Consider the following 20161-nt stretch of genomic DNA (forward strand, 5'->3'; position numbering starts at 1 on the left):
TAGAATGCCTGGTGTAGGGATAGCAGTGAAGTGTAAATAGCATTGCTGAACTAAAGTGACTTGGAATTATACTGGAGTCATTCCTGGCTAAACTCTAGATGAAGGTGACTCAAAGGACTTTTTTAAAAGGCAACAACAAAAATACACCTAGAAGAGCCTACACACTGTATACTCTAGATACCAATAGCCACAGCTGGCAATGTGTACCACAAGCCCTATGAGAAACAACTGAGGGAGCTGGGGTTGTTTAGCCTGGAGGAGACTCAGAGGTGACCTTACCACTCTCTATAACTTCCTGAAAGGTGGTTGTAGTCAGGTGGGGGCTGGTCTCTTTCTCCAGGCAGCAACTGACAGAACAAGAGGACAGAGTCCTAAGCGGCACCAAGGAAAATATAGGTGGGATGTTAGGAAAAAGTTTTTTACAGAAAGAGTGATAAAGTACTGGAATGGCGTGTCTGGGGAGGTGGTGGAGTCACCATCCCTGGATGTGTTTAAAACAAGACTGGATGTGGCACTTGGTGCCATGGTTTAGTTGAGGTATTAGGGCATGGGTGGGACTCGGTGATCTTGAAGGTCTCTTCCAACCTAGTGATTCTGTGATCTGTTCTGTAACATTACCCAAATACTATAAAATTACTCTTTATTCTGCAGAGCTGGAGTGTGATGCTCCCAAAAGTATTCCTTACTCTTTGTGAAGCTTTCTTCAGAGAGGCAGGAGTAGTGTAACTGGGAGTGCCATTACAACATCTCATAGCTAATTATTATTTTTTAATTATTATCACAGAATCACATAATAACCTGACTTGGAAGGGACCCACAAAGATCACAGAGTCCAACTCTTAGTTCTACATGGACCATCCCCAAGAGTCACATCATGTACCTGTTGTTACATGTAAATCTGTGCATTTACCCTTAGTGGATGAACATCTGAGCAACTGAGTGTCTGGTATCACTCAATGCCTAGTCTGAGCACATTAATAGTAAGCTGGAAGGTAAACTTACCCAAACAACCAAAGTGCCTTCTCCTTACACTTTCCCACAGGCAACAATTTACCTCCCCCCATAGTACAGAAAATTAAAAGCTGTAGAGGAAAAAGTAAAATGAGGTATTTCACATTAAGAATATCTTATGCAAATTCCCAATTATGCTGTACACAATAGGAGTGCTGGGTAAGATGTATGTACAGTTCTTTATTTGCCACTTTTCTTCTTCCAGCTAATGAGTTCCCTTAGTATTCAAAATCCATCTTTGCTGCCACACGCTTACAAATGTAAATCACTTGAATGGGCTGAGCATTCTTCTATTTATTGTTGCTAGGGAACCACCTTGGTATTCACACACATAACATGTCTTTTGACATATGTTTCAGAGGACAAGATGCCACACAGTTCTGCAATATACAGTAAAAAAATGTACTGCAGCATTCTTGGAAATACTCTCCTGCAGAAGAGCACTGCTACTGTAGTACCTTAGCTTCCAATTGCTGTGGATTTCTTACTTGTTTGTTTAGACAGACTGGAATTGTAAAATTACATGCAGTAATCTGATTAATAGCCCCTAATTTTGCCCAGGATTAAAAGAGAAAGAACACAAGTCTGTGAATTAAGTGTTGCTAAAATAGCATCCTTCTAAATTAAAAAAAAAAAATACTCTTGTATAAGGGAAATGTCCATAAGAAGCCTTGCTATTAAGTTATGTAACTAAAAATACCCAATCAAAGTAGGGAGAAAGTGGAAGTGTGACCCTATTTCTGAATAGCCATGTATCTGAAGGTTATTTGAATTACATCAGTCACCTGCTGTGAGTATTAGTCATACAAATACTGCACTAAGTATTGAAAGGCAATAAGCTTCTTTAACTCTCAGAAAGTACTTATTTCTTGAGATAACAGCTTTTGCAGGACAAAAAAGATGATATAGAGATATTGAAGAGGTATTATTCTGTCCAGAATCATGTCTGACTATGGGAAACAACCGCATTTTAGTTTCCTGTTGATTTTGATTACTGCCAATATATCTGTGTGAGGAGGGACATTTGAGGTTGAAGGCAGCAAAGTTTGAAAAAATGCAAAAAGCAGGAACACGAAACATGAAAGGGCCATATCTCACTTAAGTTCTGGGTGCACATTTCTATTTATTGACTCTGGAAGACCCTACTACCTGGATTTGGTTGAATACCAGTTGATACAACATTATAGAGCAGAACTTACTGATCCAAACAGGAGGTGCTCCTGTTGGATAAAGGACCTTACAAGTTGAGACAAAACAAGCAGGATAAAGCACAGAGCTAGAGAACGTAAAAGAAACAATACTTAACAGTCCCTTCAGCTGTCCTGAAGATCTTAGTTTAACAAAACCTACATGTCTGTATTTTATATGATGGGTATGTTTACACCAGCATTGTCACAAAGTACCTTGTTGCAGAGTTGAGATTAAAATACCAGCTCCATACTAAACTCTCTTGAGAACAATGGGAAATTATCCTAGAACAAAGGCAGTTTCTTTTAGGGCCTGTGAAGAAAACTGGAAAAATGCAGTTAAATTTTCAAAGCTGATGTGTGACAAATCTAAAATTACCAGCACCTTAGAGCACGAAAGCAGCCAGTCTCTACAAACTAATTTTCAAGCTGCAGCCCCCTGGCTATCTCTGCTTTAAGTACCCTGAGAAAATGCAATTTATTCACAAAGTATTGCTGTGCAGTTGCAGAGGGCTCTCCAGCTGGTTTAGGTTTCTTTATTTGTGCAGTACTGCACAATCAAACCAGTTGCATATACAACATGGAGACAACAAAGGCATGAAAGAAAGGAGAGCTCCAGTCTTTCAAGGAAACAGAAGGAAAGTAACTTTTCACAGCAAACTGTATTAGTGGCTTCACCTGCAAGGTTCAAAGTATATTCCTTGACATCTGAAAAACAAAGGCTCATTATCTACTTTAGGTATTTGCCAGTATTACAAGTAATCCCTGAGAACACATTGCTCTGATTTGGCAAGTGCTTCAGTACACACTTGTGTTCTACATTCAAATGTAGACCTGTGCATATCTGGTCACCAGATTTAAGGCCAAAATGTAGGGACAGTAAATATTTGAAATATGCTTTTCTCAGTATTGGGCATGAAGAATACTTGGTTTTTTTCCAGCTCTGATCTCTGAAGGTTATCTTGCTTTGTTTTGTTATAACATATAAATAAACACATAAAAAATAAACCTATCCATGAATAATAAGTCCAGCATAATTGTTTTCAATCAAAATTATTTAAAAAAAAGAGTAGTAATGAGTCAAAGGTACCCTATAATGGGAAATGTATTAGACACTGCAGTAGGAGAAGAAGCAGGGTAAGCTACAAGGCTGAACTCATAGCAGCTTCTCAGTGTAACAGAATTTGCAGGGAAACTACTGCCCATCTGAGAAAACATGCAAGTAGGGGCTTTGGGCACTGTGCCCTACAAAAGGAGACATTCATCAGCTCAGCAGTACAGATCTCACTGACTGCGGTGGGCAATCTCACTCAAAAACAAACTCAACACAAATTGTCACACAGAGCCAGCCTTGTCTGATTATGTGCACTTCCTTATATCCTGTGGCTGGTAATTTAGAACTGTGAACCTCCACACACTGGCTTAGGTTATTCCTGTGGATTTCTTTGCAAACAGCATAATTTCATTCTCATCTATGCTAATAGTCAGACAGGCTCCATTCATCACTGCTCCCACCTCTGAGGAAAAAAACTGAAAAACAGGACAGCAGAATCTGGATTAGATAAAAATTAGATAGAAATCATATCAAGATCACCACAAAACTCAAGTCTCCTCTGGCAGCTATGTACACAATGTGAACTGATCTCATGGGATTCTGAAGTAAAGAATAACATTTGTCAGATACTGTAGGAAAAGATCCTGTTTTTAAAAGAAAAATGTAATTTCCTTGTGAAATACTGTGAGTTATAGAAGATTCCTTTTGCAGAGGTGATGAAAATATTAATAAAAAAATGCAGGCCACCACTGAAAAAGGAAAGATGCTGTTATCCAAAGGTCAAAGCCAAAAGAAGACTTTTCCACCAAATCTCTCAAAGGTCAAAAGAAAAGAAAAAACTTAATACATAAATATTACATTCATCAAATTGAAGTAACAGTTATTCCAGAGTAAGACTTGACAGAAAAGATCAAATATTTTTCCCAAAAGTAGTTTCTCAACTCAGCAATTTAACTTTAGCAGTTTGCAGCAGCAATGCTGGAATAGCTGGAATACATTTAAGCACTACATTAAATGCTATAGTTATGAGTAAAATAATCCAAATTACTATCGCAAAATACATGACTGTAAGCAACAAATTAAAACACATATCAGGTTTACTCGCTATGCAAAATACTTTGCATGCATAAGGTTTTAACATTTAAATAACTGCCTGGCTAGTGGATGGAATTCAGTGTCATTCTGGATTAGTGGGACAGAGAGAAAAAATTTCATGAACACACAGATTGACAGTAGACTTTTATTAACATATCTTACAATGCCAATTATTGTATTCCTAGTTCTGTACTCTTCTGATGTGTTATAAAGATTGATTTAGAGTCTACAGTAATGTACTGTACTTAAATGATCATTCATACAGGATATCACACCAGAACATTTGAGTAATACACACACAGCCCACTCTAGTTTGGACCTGTTATTTTTCAAGGTTAGCTTATTAAAGTAGGATTTAAAAAGTTATGGGGGAAATAAAAATCCTTGTTTAGCAGCATGCAAGGATATTCAAGTACAATTTTTCAACCAAGTAATTTTTTGTTGTTTTTAAATTGACTGGTGACTAATTCACCAGTACTATAATAACCACTATGAAATACCCAAATGTTAAAGTTAAGGCTAATAGTTTTACTTCACATCCATATGCACAATCAGAGAACATTCTGTTTTAAATAAAACACAGTAATCAAATTCTGGACACATTATCTCTTGTAAATAAAGCATTGGAGCTTCAAACTACAGATCACTCAAGTTCATGAGCGCTGTAATAATGTTATGCTGGCAATGTAAAGAATCTTTTTGCTCTTTAACCACACTTATAAAATGGCCTGATATTCTTAATGAGCAATGCAAAAATATCACAGGCAGAACTTATAATACAGTATCAAAAAAGTAATATTTTGGAAAAGACACAGCCATTTAGTCAGTGAAACAGAGTAATTCTAATCTTATAGGAAGTACTGTAATACTTTTGAAATATATATATATTTATATGTATGTATAAAAACCAGTATCCTTTATTGTAGGGTTTTTCAAATTGCAGGTATCCAGAAAAACTCATACTTTTCCTTCGGTCTGTTCTTCACTGCTATACAATCATTTTATTTCCCCTATACACTTTTCACTAGATAATGATTTCCACTGAGGAATTGTTTTCTTTGTATATGTGGCTTTACCATAAGATGTTTTTATTTTACACATACAAAGTTTATTTTACACACAAGCTGTGGAAGTCAAAACTACCAGGAACTGCTTGGTAGCACTGTATGAAATAGCCCACAAATGTCCAAGACTTGTGAAAAACAATAGTAGCAATATATTACATACCAGTATTTTGACTATAATCTTTCCTACCTACTTACGCTACGAGTTTTAGCCCATTTATGCCTCTTCTCATGAATTTTTTGTCCTCTAAGCATAAACTGTTTTGGCATTCATCCAGTGAGGCTGCACATGCACTGGCAACTCATCTTGGCTACCTCTGCTGAATTTTCTTTTTTTTTATTTTTCCTTTTTAGGAAACCAAGCAGAAAGAACAGGGATTACTTTAAACAAATACAATATTGAGGAACCTCCTGAAATGACAGTAAAGATACAAAATTATGTTTCATTTCTAGAATAGCTTGCACATTCCTAATCCAATCATTCTGAAACTTACACCTGGTTTGGAATGATAGACAGGCTTATGGTTGTTACTCTTGTAACTGGGATCTGCTATGTTGGGCACCATACAAATTCCTTATATACAGCAATTTCTGTATGTTATGATTAACAATTTATTCAAATTATATCAAAAAAAGAAAAGCTCCTTCCTGGAAAAAAAAAGAAGACAGAATGTGTGTTCTGGATTACATGAAGAGCAGTAAGATACCTAATTTACAGTTATTTCATTTACTTATGGAGAAAAAAAAATGAAGTTCCTGAGAACATGTAAGTTTTCAGTAATGCCTGAAATATTTCAATAGACCACTGTAAGTGAAATACTCTTTAAAATTCACCTTCCAGACAAATTATTACCATGCAGTCTCACAGTCATTTTACAGACCTAATTACAAATGCCTATCAAATCAAAACCTCAAGCCAACACAAAAAAAGGCAAAGAAATTTTATCCAACATATTTAGTAGATGTAATAGACATATACACCGTTTCAGCAAAAATTGCTAAAAACTCAACTCCATGCAAAGAAAAGTAAAACCCAGACAGCTACCCCTGGAGCCTCCAAACAGCTCCAAGTAAATTTGTGCTTCTTAACAATAATGGACTTTAAAAAACACAAGAAAAATGGACTACTGAGTGCAAGAAGATTGCTCACACCATTTTGAGGATTTAATTTCAATTATTGTATCATTCTTTTGTAGCAACAACAGCTCATTTTGCACAGATTTCACATGTTGACAAAGTTCCGTTTCCCTTTTATGCCCATACCCGCTTCCACCCGAGCTAAGGAGCTAAACTCCCATTCAGTTAAAGCTATTGTCAGTCAAGATGCATTCATTCATGGTAACAGCAGTTATATGGTGTGTAGATGATGGTGACGATGATTTACAAGCCATTATAATGTGGCCCCCATCTTTTATTGATATGATCAAAAGTATGAGACACCCACTGCTGTTCAAGCACTTTGTATCTTTCCTTGCATATGTATAGAGGTTTACCACGCCTGTGCAGGAAAAAAAAAAGGAAAGAAGAAAATAAATTGTTAATATGACAAGTAAATGGAAAGATGCTTCATTACATAATCAACACAATACTCATACAATTTTTTTGCAGGATAAACATGCATTTTTATTGGTGAGAGGTTTTTATTTTTGCTTCTGGTAGGGTAACTGCTGGGACTTCCTTTCCTTACACTGGATAGCAGAATTCAGAAACAATCACTTATTTTCTCAGTCATGTGTAGTTTGGAAGTCATGCTCCGTCCCTACACTGCATTTCCGTCCCTACACTGAATCCAACTGCATTGTTTGATTAAAGGCCATACAACAGCATTGGGAGATGAGTGTTTCCCAGCACAACACAGAATTAACCATAGTTGGGAATGGCAACACAGTGATCTGTCTGCTGTGTTCCTGGCATAACTCAATGATCATGACTACACCACCTCTGGGCCAAAAAATCCTCAAAAACCCAAGCCAATAAAAGTCAGTCCAAGTTGCAATAAATGGGGATTTTCCACTTTTCCACACAAGGTACGCAAAGATCTATTATTATCTGTTATTGCATATTATAAGACAAAGTTGATGGAAACAGAGGCACCGACAATGAAACACAGCTGTAGTGAAAACATTACCTAAGATCTCTGTCTTCTTCACCATGTGCATCGAGATAAACAGAACCCCAAAGGCAGAAACGATGGCCTCGTATGATGATGATTACAGATGCGTTAATCAAAAGGAATATTCCTGTCCCAGCTCCACAGTTTTGAGAATGCTGCAATGTTATGGGTGTAAAAAGGCAAAAGTGCAAAGATTCTGTTAATATCTGTCAACTTTGTAACAGAAGAAATTTAAAAATTATACTTTGTTTTCCTTCAAATAACATGCAGACATTATTGAGTAAGAGACAGTTTACCAAAGGATAGCCCGCCCCAAAATTCTCCATTCAAATTAGAATTCAGTGTCTTGTGCTGCCATAACACCACCTGCATATAAAACATTTCCCTACTCAGCAAGGGAGGATATTTGTTACCATGTAAAAAACTGAATTACAAAAAATAAGCAAAAATATTATGTACAATATTTTGAATTTGTTGTTGTATAGCAAACTGTAGAGGATTAGCAAATATTTTCCACAGATGGCAAAAACAGGAGAAAGTATTTAGAAAAACTTAGTATTCCCCCTTTTACCACATTCTATATTGTTAAACATTTGCTTTCTCTATCCATGCTCACAGATCTAGTCCATGGCTCTACAAATCTAATAAAAACTTTTTTTTTTAGTAATTCTTGTTTTGTTCAATATGTCATTCGTCTCTATGACTACCACAATCTATATTCATCAATTCATTTTAGCAATTAAAAATGCACCCTTCCTATATAGTTTGATTACAACTAGAAGCTATAATCCCATCAATTGCAACAACAATTAATTAACTATATGGATTCTTAATTCCTTTTTTAATAATATTGTTTTCATGAAGCTTAAAACCTTAAATGTAACTATAAATTCTACTGTAAATTTTGCACACCCTTTATTCTTCCACCATATTAGCATTATGAGACAGAACGGTGAGTTCAAACAATTTCAAGATAGTCCAAAATCTCTCTGACATTTTATGCCCCATTTGTAAATATCTCTCTAACAAACTGCTCTCACAGTTTTGTGAAGTCCATATAGTTCCAGTCTTCCCCTAACTGTTCAATGGAAGTAAAGAGAAAACCTATCAAAGCAAACCTTCATCATAGTCTGAAAAACAATAATAGATGTCATCCAACCCAGGCTCCTGAAAGAACTTATTTATATTCTGACTAGAAGACTTTGCTACTGAAAAAGTCAACGACTTTAAATCAGCATCTATGTAGTTACAGCTGTAGATCTCTAGTAGGTGGTCGGGTATCAGAAAATACTCAAATCAACCACAGACTGATTTTCTAGGTACTTGGAAAGCAAGGAAACAAACCAGAGGAAAATGAAACAATATACAAACAGCCCGAATGTAAACAAATTTCAACTGGCTGTGAATGAAAATCACATGTCAACATTACACACAGTGGCTTTGTAGAACTTTCACAAAAAGGAGAAATAGTTTGATATGCAATTAAATTGCCCTCCAGAATCCAATCCAGGTCTATCCCTCAGAAATAAGCACTAAACTCTATCACTGGGGGTTAGACTAGATGACCCTTCAAGGGTTCCTTCCAACCCAAATTACTCTATGATTATATAAACACATTTTGAGAAGAAAACCATCAAAACTAAGCAAAGGAGTTAACAGATATCAATGAGTGTCAGAATCAGTTACAGAATTTGAATTAACTCTCTCTTACCAGTACACATTCACAGTAGCTCTGTTGTTTACAGCACAGTCCTTTCAAGCATACAAAAGTACCACAAACTAAGCAAACAGCAGGATCTTTAGGAACCTTGGTACAAACAGAACAAGTTTTTCTGTGATAATACTGAAAAATGGTATTGTAATTCTCAGGCAACTGAAGGAGGCGTGGCAAGTCCCACTTAGGTTCCTGGATAAGCAAAGCCTACAAATAAGGTAAGAATATATATCAGTTCAGTCAATTTTTAAAAACATTCATATTTTCTAAAAAAAAAAAAAAAAAAAAAAAGAATACCAAATAAAAGAAACATGCAGTTTAAAAATATCTCATTTCTTTTGCATTTCACAAATTTAGAAGTCAAATGTCACCTTGTAATAGTCACCTGCTCCTGGCTAATTACCATACCCAACTGCAGTCACGTTTCATCCTTTGTAACAGGTACAAAATGGCACTAGCCTTTTCCCAAGGATGTTTTCTAAATGTGACATATTTTAACTGCAAAAACCTTCACAGCTAAAACAAGAGGATTAAGAGTCACCTACAGGAAAGACTCTCAATCCCTGCACTAAGTTTGCTTGGCAGTACCAAGGTGTTACTCTCAAACTCTGGCACTGACTATGAAAGCTGTCTCCCAGCTAAAATTTAGACTCAAATTTTCAAAAACAGAACTGAAATTAATCTCTGTAAATGATATTTGAAGACATCTGCCTATTTTTCAAAACTGTGCTGGACACGTGCCATTAAGAAGTTATCAGAAATTGTGAGTTCTGGTAAGACAGGCACTACCTGTCTTAAATACTACTTTGAAAAGTCTAACTTTTCTCATTTGCTCTTAAAAACACTGTCCAATTTTATGTTGAGTTTTTTCTTGGTTGGTTGTTGGCAGGGGGGAGGGGGGTTTAAACAGAAATATGTTTTTCTTCAACGTAGCAATTTTTTTCTGTGTTTATAACTGATGAGCATAGTGGTCAGATGGGATCTTTGTTGCAAGGTCCAAAAATTTTTTTTACGAGTGCATGACCTTGAAACCCAAATTGCAAAAAAGAAAAAAAGAGAAAGAAATACTGCATTTGTACTTGGTTACTTTCCAGTCATGGGAAGAATGCTATCAATTTCACTGCAATCTATAATGTGTAACAGATTAGCAGGAACTGTATTTTGAGATTAATCTGGGTATTCAAATTTTCACAGGAACAATCATGTTGCAGAGTGAGGAATGCATCTGGCTTTCTCCTGACACCACAGATTTAGGAGAGGGGGACTTGAATTGCTGAGATGCAGCTTTGTCATCAAAACAATGCACTCATGTTGAAACATTTCCATTTCACAACTGATTATTTTAGTTGCACTAACTCAAGTCTTGGTATTATTTCTTCAACCTTTAGAAAAAAGGTACCATCTTTCATGAGTAACTATTAAACAGATTTTAACCTTTTCACTTTTTCAGTTTTGCAACTGAAGATGCAATGTTCTACAGTACATTAAAAAAGGCAAGGAAAAGTTCTGATACCTATTTTCTTAAAGTTTCTATTATCTGTCCCTTATTGGCTGCAGGTGCAGAAGATAGGTGCACACTTAGTATCATCTAAGGATAGTGTTTCTATATTCTGTCTCCAACAGTCATAAAAATCACACAGGTCTTCTTATTCCTGTTTTTAGCCAATTCAACCCACATCCACCTACTAATATTTCCCATTACAATTTCTCTCTCAATTACAAGTTACATTCTCCAATCCTGAGCCAAAGCAACAGTATATGTACATAATGAATCTAGCAATAAATGGTTGTTTCCATACCATGACTATTTTGGAAAAAATAACTGTGCAACATACCTTTACTTGATCTGGATGTCTACCTGCAAATGAAACTAGTTCTGAGCACCACTGTGATATCATGTCAAATGCTGGCACTGGCCAATCAAGACAAGAGGCACTGGTGAACTGATGAGCTGACTGAAAAGATGGTAATAGACCCAGGCAGCTTGCAAGAACGGTGAATTCTTCATCTTCCTTTTTAGTAATGAAATCAGAGAGGTTTAGATTAATATCTAAACTCTTAATTTTTAAGTAGTTTATTAAAAATACATATACTTCAATAAAAAAGTATTCTAGTATTAAGATACAAATAGTCATGCTTAGTGACACAAGAAGGTTCAATTTCACCAGATAACTTCAAACTGGACTCATGAAACAAAAAAAATTGTCATAAAAAGCCCCCAAACCAACCAAATTTAAAACCTCAACCCAAACCAAACCCCACAAACAAAATACAACTCCTTCACAAAAACCACAAATCCAAAAAAGAGAAACAAAACAAGAAAGCCCCAAACTCCACAATAATTTGTTTTCTGTTTAGCACCACAAACTAGCTAACGGCTGTTTTACAAAGGCAATGATGTTGAGGCAAGGAAAAGAGGGAGCTGACCTGCAGTAAACTCTACTTAAATTAGCCACAGAATTTAAAACATAATTGTCTGCTGATGCAATGTCTCTGAGAATGAAGTATTAAGAGGCATTAAGAAAATCAGTACTGAATTCCATTGTGTGTGGAATTACACCATCTCTGCAAATGCTGTACAAATTTTAAAAGTATGTTGGTATTTTATGAGACAATTACCTATGACCTAATTAAATAAGCATGACTTTGCTGAAGTTTAAGAATATAATACCATTTTTTTGAAAACTGCAGTGCTATAATATACGATTTAAAAAAAACTTACGATAGAACATGTATACCATGAAAAAGACACCTTAAAGTTCTAGTTTTTGATCTCTAGCTTTTATACATAAACTTTTGAGTGTGCCCTTCTCACTCTGTACCTGACAACTAGGCAAATCCCCTCCAAAGAGATGGTGTTGAAGAAGGCTTGTGATCCTGAGGAAAGGCAGGCAGAACTGCTGCAGATAGCACTCTACAGAATCCGGATTTACCTAGACAGGAGGAAGCTATTACTAAATTCTGTCCCAGGTAAATTATCCCCTAGTATGGAAAGTCCAATATTAACCAAGTATTTTTTTAAGCATATTATATAAACAACTGCATCAAACATACATTCCAAAGGCCAGCATTTCATTAATAATCTGAAATACCTCTGTAGGTTTTCTTCCCCCTCAACAAATGAGTTTTCTACTTAAATATTCACTTTTTCAAGTTTCTGAAAGGTCTTTTGTACTTACGATTAAAACCCATATATATGATTAAAACCTGTAATTATAAGAAGTATTTGTCAATAACTTTCTCAATGTGGCACTGACCACATCTGATATTATTAAAAGAGGCAGAGGTATTTGCAGAGGCAAACTGTCCCAAAGGGATATGCTTTGATCTAGAAAATAAAGAGCTGTACTGCAAGTCTTTAGCAAGATCAGAGAAAAATCATTATAACAACGAGGCAAAAAAACTTCAAGGGGACGTGCTGGATAAATTTTCCAGAAATTTGCAAGTACCACTGCTAGTTCTTCAGTCTCTTCTTCTTCATATATCTTCCCCTTAGACAGTTCACTAATCACATGGCCCAGCAACACTTCCCAAGATTTTTCTCCACTGGATGTATCCTGCAAATGAGAAGAAAGGAAATCCAAAAAGAACTGGTTATAAAAAGAAGAAAGTGTTTCTGTAATAGCAACAGCAATGAAGAATATTTCCTTTTGATCAACATGCGAATTTTGACCTACAAAGATACACAATGCTTAAACAAAATTAAAAACAAATATATAATTTTACAGAAAGGGACTGCATTTAGCTGAAGAGTGAAATGTGAATTGCTACTTGAATTGCATATGTTCTAAACTGAGTGCTTTATGAAAGCTGCTGCATAACGTTTGCATTTCACATTTTCTCTGTGAGTATATAAACGTCTACTTTAAAACTAGGAAGAATCACTTCACAGATACATCTTTTTCTGACAGAATTTTGATTTTAATAGAAGATTTTTTTTTTAAGAAGTAATTTTTGAAAACATACCAACCAGAATGAATGACAAAACACTTGCTATGTATTTTAAGTTAAAATGAATCTATCAGAAAGTACAAAGTTGCATTTGGAATGAACAATGTCTACTACAGATGGAAAATATATTTAGTGTAAAGAATAAATAGCCACTTAGCTTTTGCCATAGCAATTACATTTAAAGGCAACACAGAAAGCCTTAAGAAATAGAAGGAAGTATTCTCATAAGTATTTTTGCAAGTCAGAATAAATTCTACCCTGGGAAAACATGACTGGATATGAATGTTGAGTTCTGTTAGTATAGTATCAACACAACAAAAAGAGAGTGGAACATTACCGTGATTCTTGAAAGAAACCAAATACTTCAGTACATAGTTAATGTATATAATTCATCAGTTGGTTTCTTTAGTGCATTTTGACATCAACGTTCATTCTCCATTTTAGATGGGGCCTTCACCTTTCATACTGGGACCATACACTTACTGTTTATGCTTACAGTCAAAGAACCAGAAGGCAACACACACTTAATTCAGCAGCTAAGACAAAACTTCTTTCTATGTTATTCCTGGAAGTTTACTCCACAGGCATTTACTTTGTGCTTCCTATGACACCGTAACACACCTTGCAAAGATAATGAGGGTGAATTTGGGTTTCAAAAGTACAATATCCACCGCTCAGCCCTGCTGAGAAATGAAATTTTTCATGTTGTTTGATCATTTTACATAAATATAGAGCAAAGTTTTCAGCCCATGTTTAATGTCTGGAATACCAAACTGAAATAGATTCACTTGGCATTATCCATAGACAAAAGTTAAGTGAGGTGTCATCTGTGTAGCCATCCCAGGATTAAAATGTCAATCTTACCAGCAGAGAAGAAAAAGCCAACCTGAACCATATGTTTTTAACCACTGGGGCTTAAAGAAACTTTAAAGAAAGAACTTGGGTTTCAAAATTAAAAACCAGCTTCCCTTGTGATGCATGAGGATGAGGGATACGCTCAAGAAGAGAAGGGCAGCCAAAGGGCTGGGAGAGAGTAACAGGGAATGTGTGATTAATTACCATTGGCCAATCCTGAGTGCTTTAAACTGCAAAACTGTGCATCTCCTGAGAATCACTTAAGTAAACAATGAAAAAAACCTGATCACTAGCAACAGTGTCAAGCAAATGTCTTTGTATTTCTAAGAAAATGACATTACATTTGGGCTGGATAGGGACCTAAAAAAATGATGTACTGTCCAGTGATCCCTATGTAAAAAAAATTCTCATAGTAGCAGGCCAGTAGATAATTTGTCCTTAAGACCTTGGAATTCTGACTGACCAGTATGACAAATTTAAGTTACATGTGAAAAGGCAGGTCATGCTTCTCAGTCTTCATTTCATTTTACATCTAAGGCCCAGCTGTTGTATAAAAGGGTAATACCCATTTCTTCTCCTGGTTCCAACAACACTTGTATCCTTTCCTTTGGTCTGACATTGGCATTCTTCTGACCTTCTGGGAAAACCAATCTGTGGAGCAAAAAGTTAACTGAAGGATTAAATGAATGCTGGTGCTAGTGCAGAGAACTTTGTCTTTGGTGGCAACTGGCATTCAATCAACTGAACTGAAATAGAAAGATGCATTGTCACTTTACTTGTAAATATTACCAAGAGTCAAGGAAACAATATTGACAAATTTCCTTCTCTGTCTCTTCATCACATGAGCACTCTCAACCACATAGTGAGAGAAATTTATATAGCTAGCCACAAATAGCACAAGCAAGTTGGAAAAGTCAAGAAGGTTTTTTTCTCCAACAAGGCTGCCTGCTTTTCCTGTAGAGAAATGCATCAGATCAATGCCCATGGTCTATATAGGAAGACTTCAATTTCACAGGAAGGAAAGCTGCATTTACTGATTACAATCACTGCAACAATGTAGAGACTGAAACTATAAAGATACAGACTGTGAAACTTTTAAGTCTCATCATGTACAAAAACCTGCAGAAACTGCACACCGAAACCAATTACTGGATTTTGAAGCAGAAGCAAATTATTACATGCAAAGCAGAAGTATCTGTTACATTCATACTAGAAATACTTAAGCAGAATTTCATAAATCTTTTAATAAACTAACCAACCTTTTTGAGAGCTCCTGACTCTTTCCATGCCATCCTATCTTCAGCACTGCATTTAACAGAAAGTGCTGCCAAGGCTTGAGTATACAATAAAGTGAACAGCACTTTTATAATGCAAGTGAAGTGTTCTGTAAAACAAAGAAAGTAATTTTTAAACATCTGATGTTTTTAGCAAATATAATGATTACAGAGTCTCTAGTTATGGAAATGATAATTCTGCAATGAAAAGTAAGTGCTATACAAAGAACAGCTCCTCAAAAACATACAAAACAGCATATATTTCAGAAATGACTGGCTTTCAGAAATGACTTGGCAGCCACAGTGAACAGAACAAGTACAGGGCAAGTAATTTTCCACTGCTCCTTATTTTCATCTTAATCCTGGTCAGCAGTAACTTCATCCTAGTGGCCTGGTTATAATACAAGATTATATTTTATCCAGAGGTTATGTAAGTTAAGCTACTGATTACTGTAGATGTAAGCAAATGCATATCCTATCATCTCTTCTGGCTCCCATCAGGGGTGACACATACAAATATTGGAAGAATTAAATTAAAAAAAAAATCACCACAAGAATATCTAGCATATCAGTTTTTAGCCGTTCACTTCCAGATATGGATCCCACCATAAAACACTTGCTGCAAAACACTCAATTGACTACCTCACATGCATACAGAAGGCAGACAGAAGGCAGACTGGCATTTACTGTATTTTCAAAGATCTTTATGATTTTTTTTTTAATATTTAAAGGACTATTAATTCTTACAGCTAGGCTGAAGGAGAAAGGTTTTGAAATTTTTTTGGGATGCTAGCAACAGAAGCAAAATAAGACTTCCTAAAATGGAACCAGAAAAAAAAAGATCATTCACTGAAATGAAGATACTGAAGCAGTCCTTTTTCATCTTTTTACTTTAGGCTCTATTTCCAGTCCCAAATTATCTACTTTGTTTTTAAATCTAGGCAGATCAAAGAAGTTTCTATCATCACTTACACCACTCCATAAGCATAAACATAACTAATATATATCTAAAAAAATGTAGACAAAAATGAGGGGTTTAAGAAGTCCTCTCAGGCTTTGAAGTCAAGCAAAACAATTTACATAAGCACCTCACAAAAACTGGGTTAAATTCATTCTTTCTTCCCAAAGGATTTAAACGAGTTTCATATGTGAAAATGAGGAGGCCAGGAAAATGAAACACCTTGCTTCTCCTTTCCTGCATCTAATATCAAAACCCACTACTACATTATAAAATATACACAGCTAAGACTTGAGTACATAATTAAATTTGTGAAATAACAATAATTTGTATATATAACAAGGGTTTACAAATCAATGCAAACGTGAATTTTGAAACTTTTTAATGTCTCTGAGTATAAGCTTATGTGAGTATCAACTATAAGCACCATTTAAGCACCTAAAAGATAATTTCTTATTACACAATTAAAAATTTACTTTTCTGTATTATCTTCCTATGGAGCTTGTGTTAAAAATGACACTGAATGGTCCTATACTTCATCCCCCCCTTCTAGAGCAGGCAGCATTATAATGCTACTTCCTCTTCACATCTCCCCAAGAGGAGGATTTAGCAGATCCCACTAGATCTTGAGGCTATATTTTTTATCTCTGCTGAAACCTCCATTTTCTTAGCAATTCTACCCCTGAGGAATAACAGCAGGCAAGCTTGCAGGAAATTTTCTGGGACTGAAATCTACAAGATGAAACCACACACATTCAGAGAACTGTAAAAATTGCCTCTTTGGCCCGACTTAAGAGTTTGTAATCGTAGCTAGAACTGAACTCAGATACTCAGATACTGAGCTCTAACCACTCAACAACAGATACAAGCAATCCAAGTCAATTTCACACTGAAAGCATGAACAAACCCCCTGCGTGCAGAGCAGCAAAGGCAGACTGCTGTCAACAGGCACCAGCCTGCCACAGCCTGCTCCATCTTGTAGCTCTGCTCAGGTGATTGCAGTGCTCAACACTGGGTGTCTTTTCACATTTAAAAAAAATCTGATTTTTGCTAAATAGAATTACTCTTTGTCCATTACTTAGCAAAAATCAGATTCCCCCCCCCTTAATACTAATTGTTCAATTCACCAGAAATATGTCTATCCCATTTTATGTTTCAATTAATTTAATTATCTTGTATTTACTTACACGTATGTGACTCATAAATTATCATGAAGTACATTTTTGGAGAATCCAGAATTGGACAAAAACTGCACACTGCCACATCTGGGTCACCCTTAAGAAGTCCTGAATTCTGCACAAACTTCATATTTTTTTCTTTTTTCCCGTTAGGAAAATATCTCAGGAGCAGCTCAGAGGCCACATGTTGTGTAATGAGCAACAAGGCTTCTTTATAGTCATAGAAACATCCCATGGGAAATATACTGAAACATCAGTCACTGCATCAATTATCACTTCATTACTGTGTTATCTCTTTAAATGCCATATATTTTGACAGCTGTAGGTACCTGTAATGCTAGAGCTGTTGCATTCTTGTCTACTGCAAAGAGCAACTTTATTTGACTTCTTGCAGTGTGCTTGTGGGGGCTGTGTGCTGTTTTCCCGCTGCCCCCTGAGGCAGGCTGTGCTTTTTTCAATTTAATAATTCTAAAGGTTGCAAGTATGTGAAGTAAACCACTGAGCAAAGTTCTGCACTAAAATGCATTTAGGATTCCTGCCCCTAATCTGATAGTCTGACAGTCTGAAAGTATTATTACTATGGCTAGGCCAATCTAATCAAAACAGCCTAATCCAGAACTTTTGTACTTATTTTTGAGTAATACTGAGAAATGCTCTTTTGTTCCTATTTTTAAAACTTTTTGGAACCAAATAATTTCAAAGCATCTCATCCCATTATATGCATCAACCAACATCCTTAAAAACTAAATTTAAATAGGAAACACTTCTAGAACTCTTAATTTTAACATTAGTGCAAGAAATGTGCAGATAAATAAGCATATTACCAACAATATAAATCTTATAATTTCAATATCAAATTAGATGATATACCCTATGACAGAAGAATCCACAAAGAGAACCAGATGCAAAATTAAGGACATAGGGCCTTTTTTACTCAATTTAGAAGGAGATCTTTGTATAAATAACATTTTAATATTCTTCTTGATCAAAAGCTTGAACCCTTTGAAAACACAACTTCAGAACAAAGGGAGACAGCAGTGAACTTCAGATAATCCATGAAAGGCATATTAAAGTTCCAAGATACAGATAAATATTTGAGCTTCCACATTGAAACTGGATAGTATTCAAGCTGATTACATCCATACTATATTTAGTCAAGAACCTTATCCAATAATTTAAAAAAAGTGTGTTTGCCTGAAAGCTGCTTGCTGCACTCTTGTTGCATGTCATTCAAACTTAATAAAAAAAGAATCTGTCAGAACATCCAGGTCAGCCTCTTCAGCAGCTGAGTCTAACCAGTATTACAGGAAAAGGTGTTGAATTTAAGTTTTACAATTACAATTGAATTAGGTTTTACAGGAAAGAAAGCCTTTCCTGGAGTCCACAGAGGCTGATCTCAACTCCCAGAAGGAACCTGAGGTTGGAACACATCCAGCACTCCCACAGCACAGCTGTGTCCCTGCAGCCCACGGCACAGCAGTGCCAGGCTGTGCAGCAGGGCTGTGGCAAGCGCCACTCGGCCCTGCCCGCGTCCGGCACCACGCACAGCGCCGGGCCGCTGCCGGCCCACTGACCGCCACTCCTGTGCGCCTCCCGGCCTCGGGCTCCCTGCTGCTCACACACACCCTGCCTTTTAAACACTCTCTATCAGTGTGCTACTTTTTACATCCAGTGCAATGCAGAAACTCAAATCACTAGAAGCTACACTCTGTACTTCTAGAAATCTGTACATGGGGTCCCAAGTCAGGTGGTGGGAAAACAAAACTTCTTACAATTGATGGTAACATGATAGATGTCCAATTTCAACTGAATTATTCCAACATCCAAAAACTGTGTTGCAGAAAGGACTGGGCGTGGGGGGGTTGTGGGGATTTGAATTCAATTTACAATTACAGATTTAGGTTTTGATAACCACCAAGCCACTCTCTCCATTTCTGTACACACAACATCATTTGCTATTTCTGTAAGAAAGGAGCTGGAAGCAAAATTTTTGTTTTGTATGAAGTCCCAATTTAAAGCACCATGAACACTCCATCCTCTGTACAACAACTGCCACAGAATTGAACCAGAGAACTCCTATGTGGATTACTATGCATTTAGCCCTGTACAATTTCAAAAATTTCAAACAAAATGCTAAACCATCTGAAGCCTTTAAAAGTTCTGCCCACATCCGAGTGTGAAACTCAAAAGAAAAAAGACGTTTCACAAATGGTTTTAGTATCCTAAACGCAGTGTTTATTTTGCTTGCTACACTACACAGAGGTACACATATCAGTCTCATTCCCTTCTCTGCAAATTGGTTAATGCTCGTAAATGCTCTGACCTCCACCACTAAGTTTCTTCTATAGCAGTCTTCTTTCTTTCTGATAGGTACAGATCAATTTTCTCTTCTGAATGAAGAGGCTGAACAGTAATGACATTTTTATTGCTTTAATCTATGCCAGATTGAAAAAGATACCAACACCCATCCAACAGTTAATAGGGAAGTTAATGCAATTCCCAGTCTGAATTTAAAATTAACAGTTAATAGGGAAGTTAATACAATTGCCATCTGAAGGGCAAGAGATGAGATTTTGAGTCCTCCTTAAAGAGCACTCTCTATTTTTAAAAAACACATGGTGTAAACAAAAAGGATTTTAAGTACAAATTTGAAAAAAAGATGTCATAATTGATGAAGCACACAATGCAATTTACTTAAGTCTATTGT

The 20161-nt window shown here is 36.1% G+C and overlaps 1 protein-coding gene across 1 annotated transcript in view; it reads right to left on the reverse strand.

The window, feature by feature from the left end:
• Positions 1-4478: 4478 nt before the first annotated feature.
• The window catches only part of UBR3 (ubiquitin protein ligase E3 component n-recognin 3), a 102399-nt gene continuing 86716 nt past the window's right edge, over positions 4479-20161 (reverse strand). The window contains exons 33-39 of the mRNA XM_053947540.1: positions 15304-15428; positions 12688-12795; positions 12061-12171; positions 11074-11250; positions 9236-9445; positions 7540-7679; positions 4479-6909 (exon numbers count right to left, since the gene is read on the reverse strand). Of these exons, the coding sequence (XP_053803515.1) occupies positions 6792-6909; positions 7540-7679; positions 9236-9445; positions 11074-11250; positions 12061-12171; positions 12688-12795; positions 15304-15428 (989 nt within the window). The 3' untranslated portion in view covers positions 4479-6791. The remainder of the gene's footprint in view (positions 6910-7539; positions 7680-9235; positions 9446-11073; positions 11251-12060; positions 12172-12687; positions 12796-15303; positions 15429-20161) is intronic.

Source organism: Vidua chalybeata, chromosome 7, assembly GCF_026979565.1.
Source record: "Vidua chalybeata isolate OUT-0048 chromosome 7, bVidCha1 merged haplotype, whole genome shotgun sequence".
In the NCBI taxonomy this organism is placed as follows: Eukaryota; Metazoa; Chordata; class Aves; order Passeriformes; family Viduidae; genus Vidua; species Vidua chalybeata.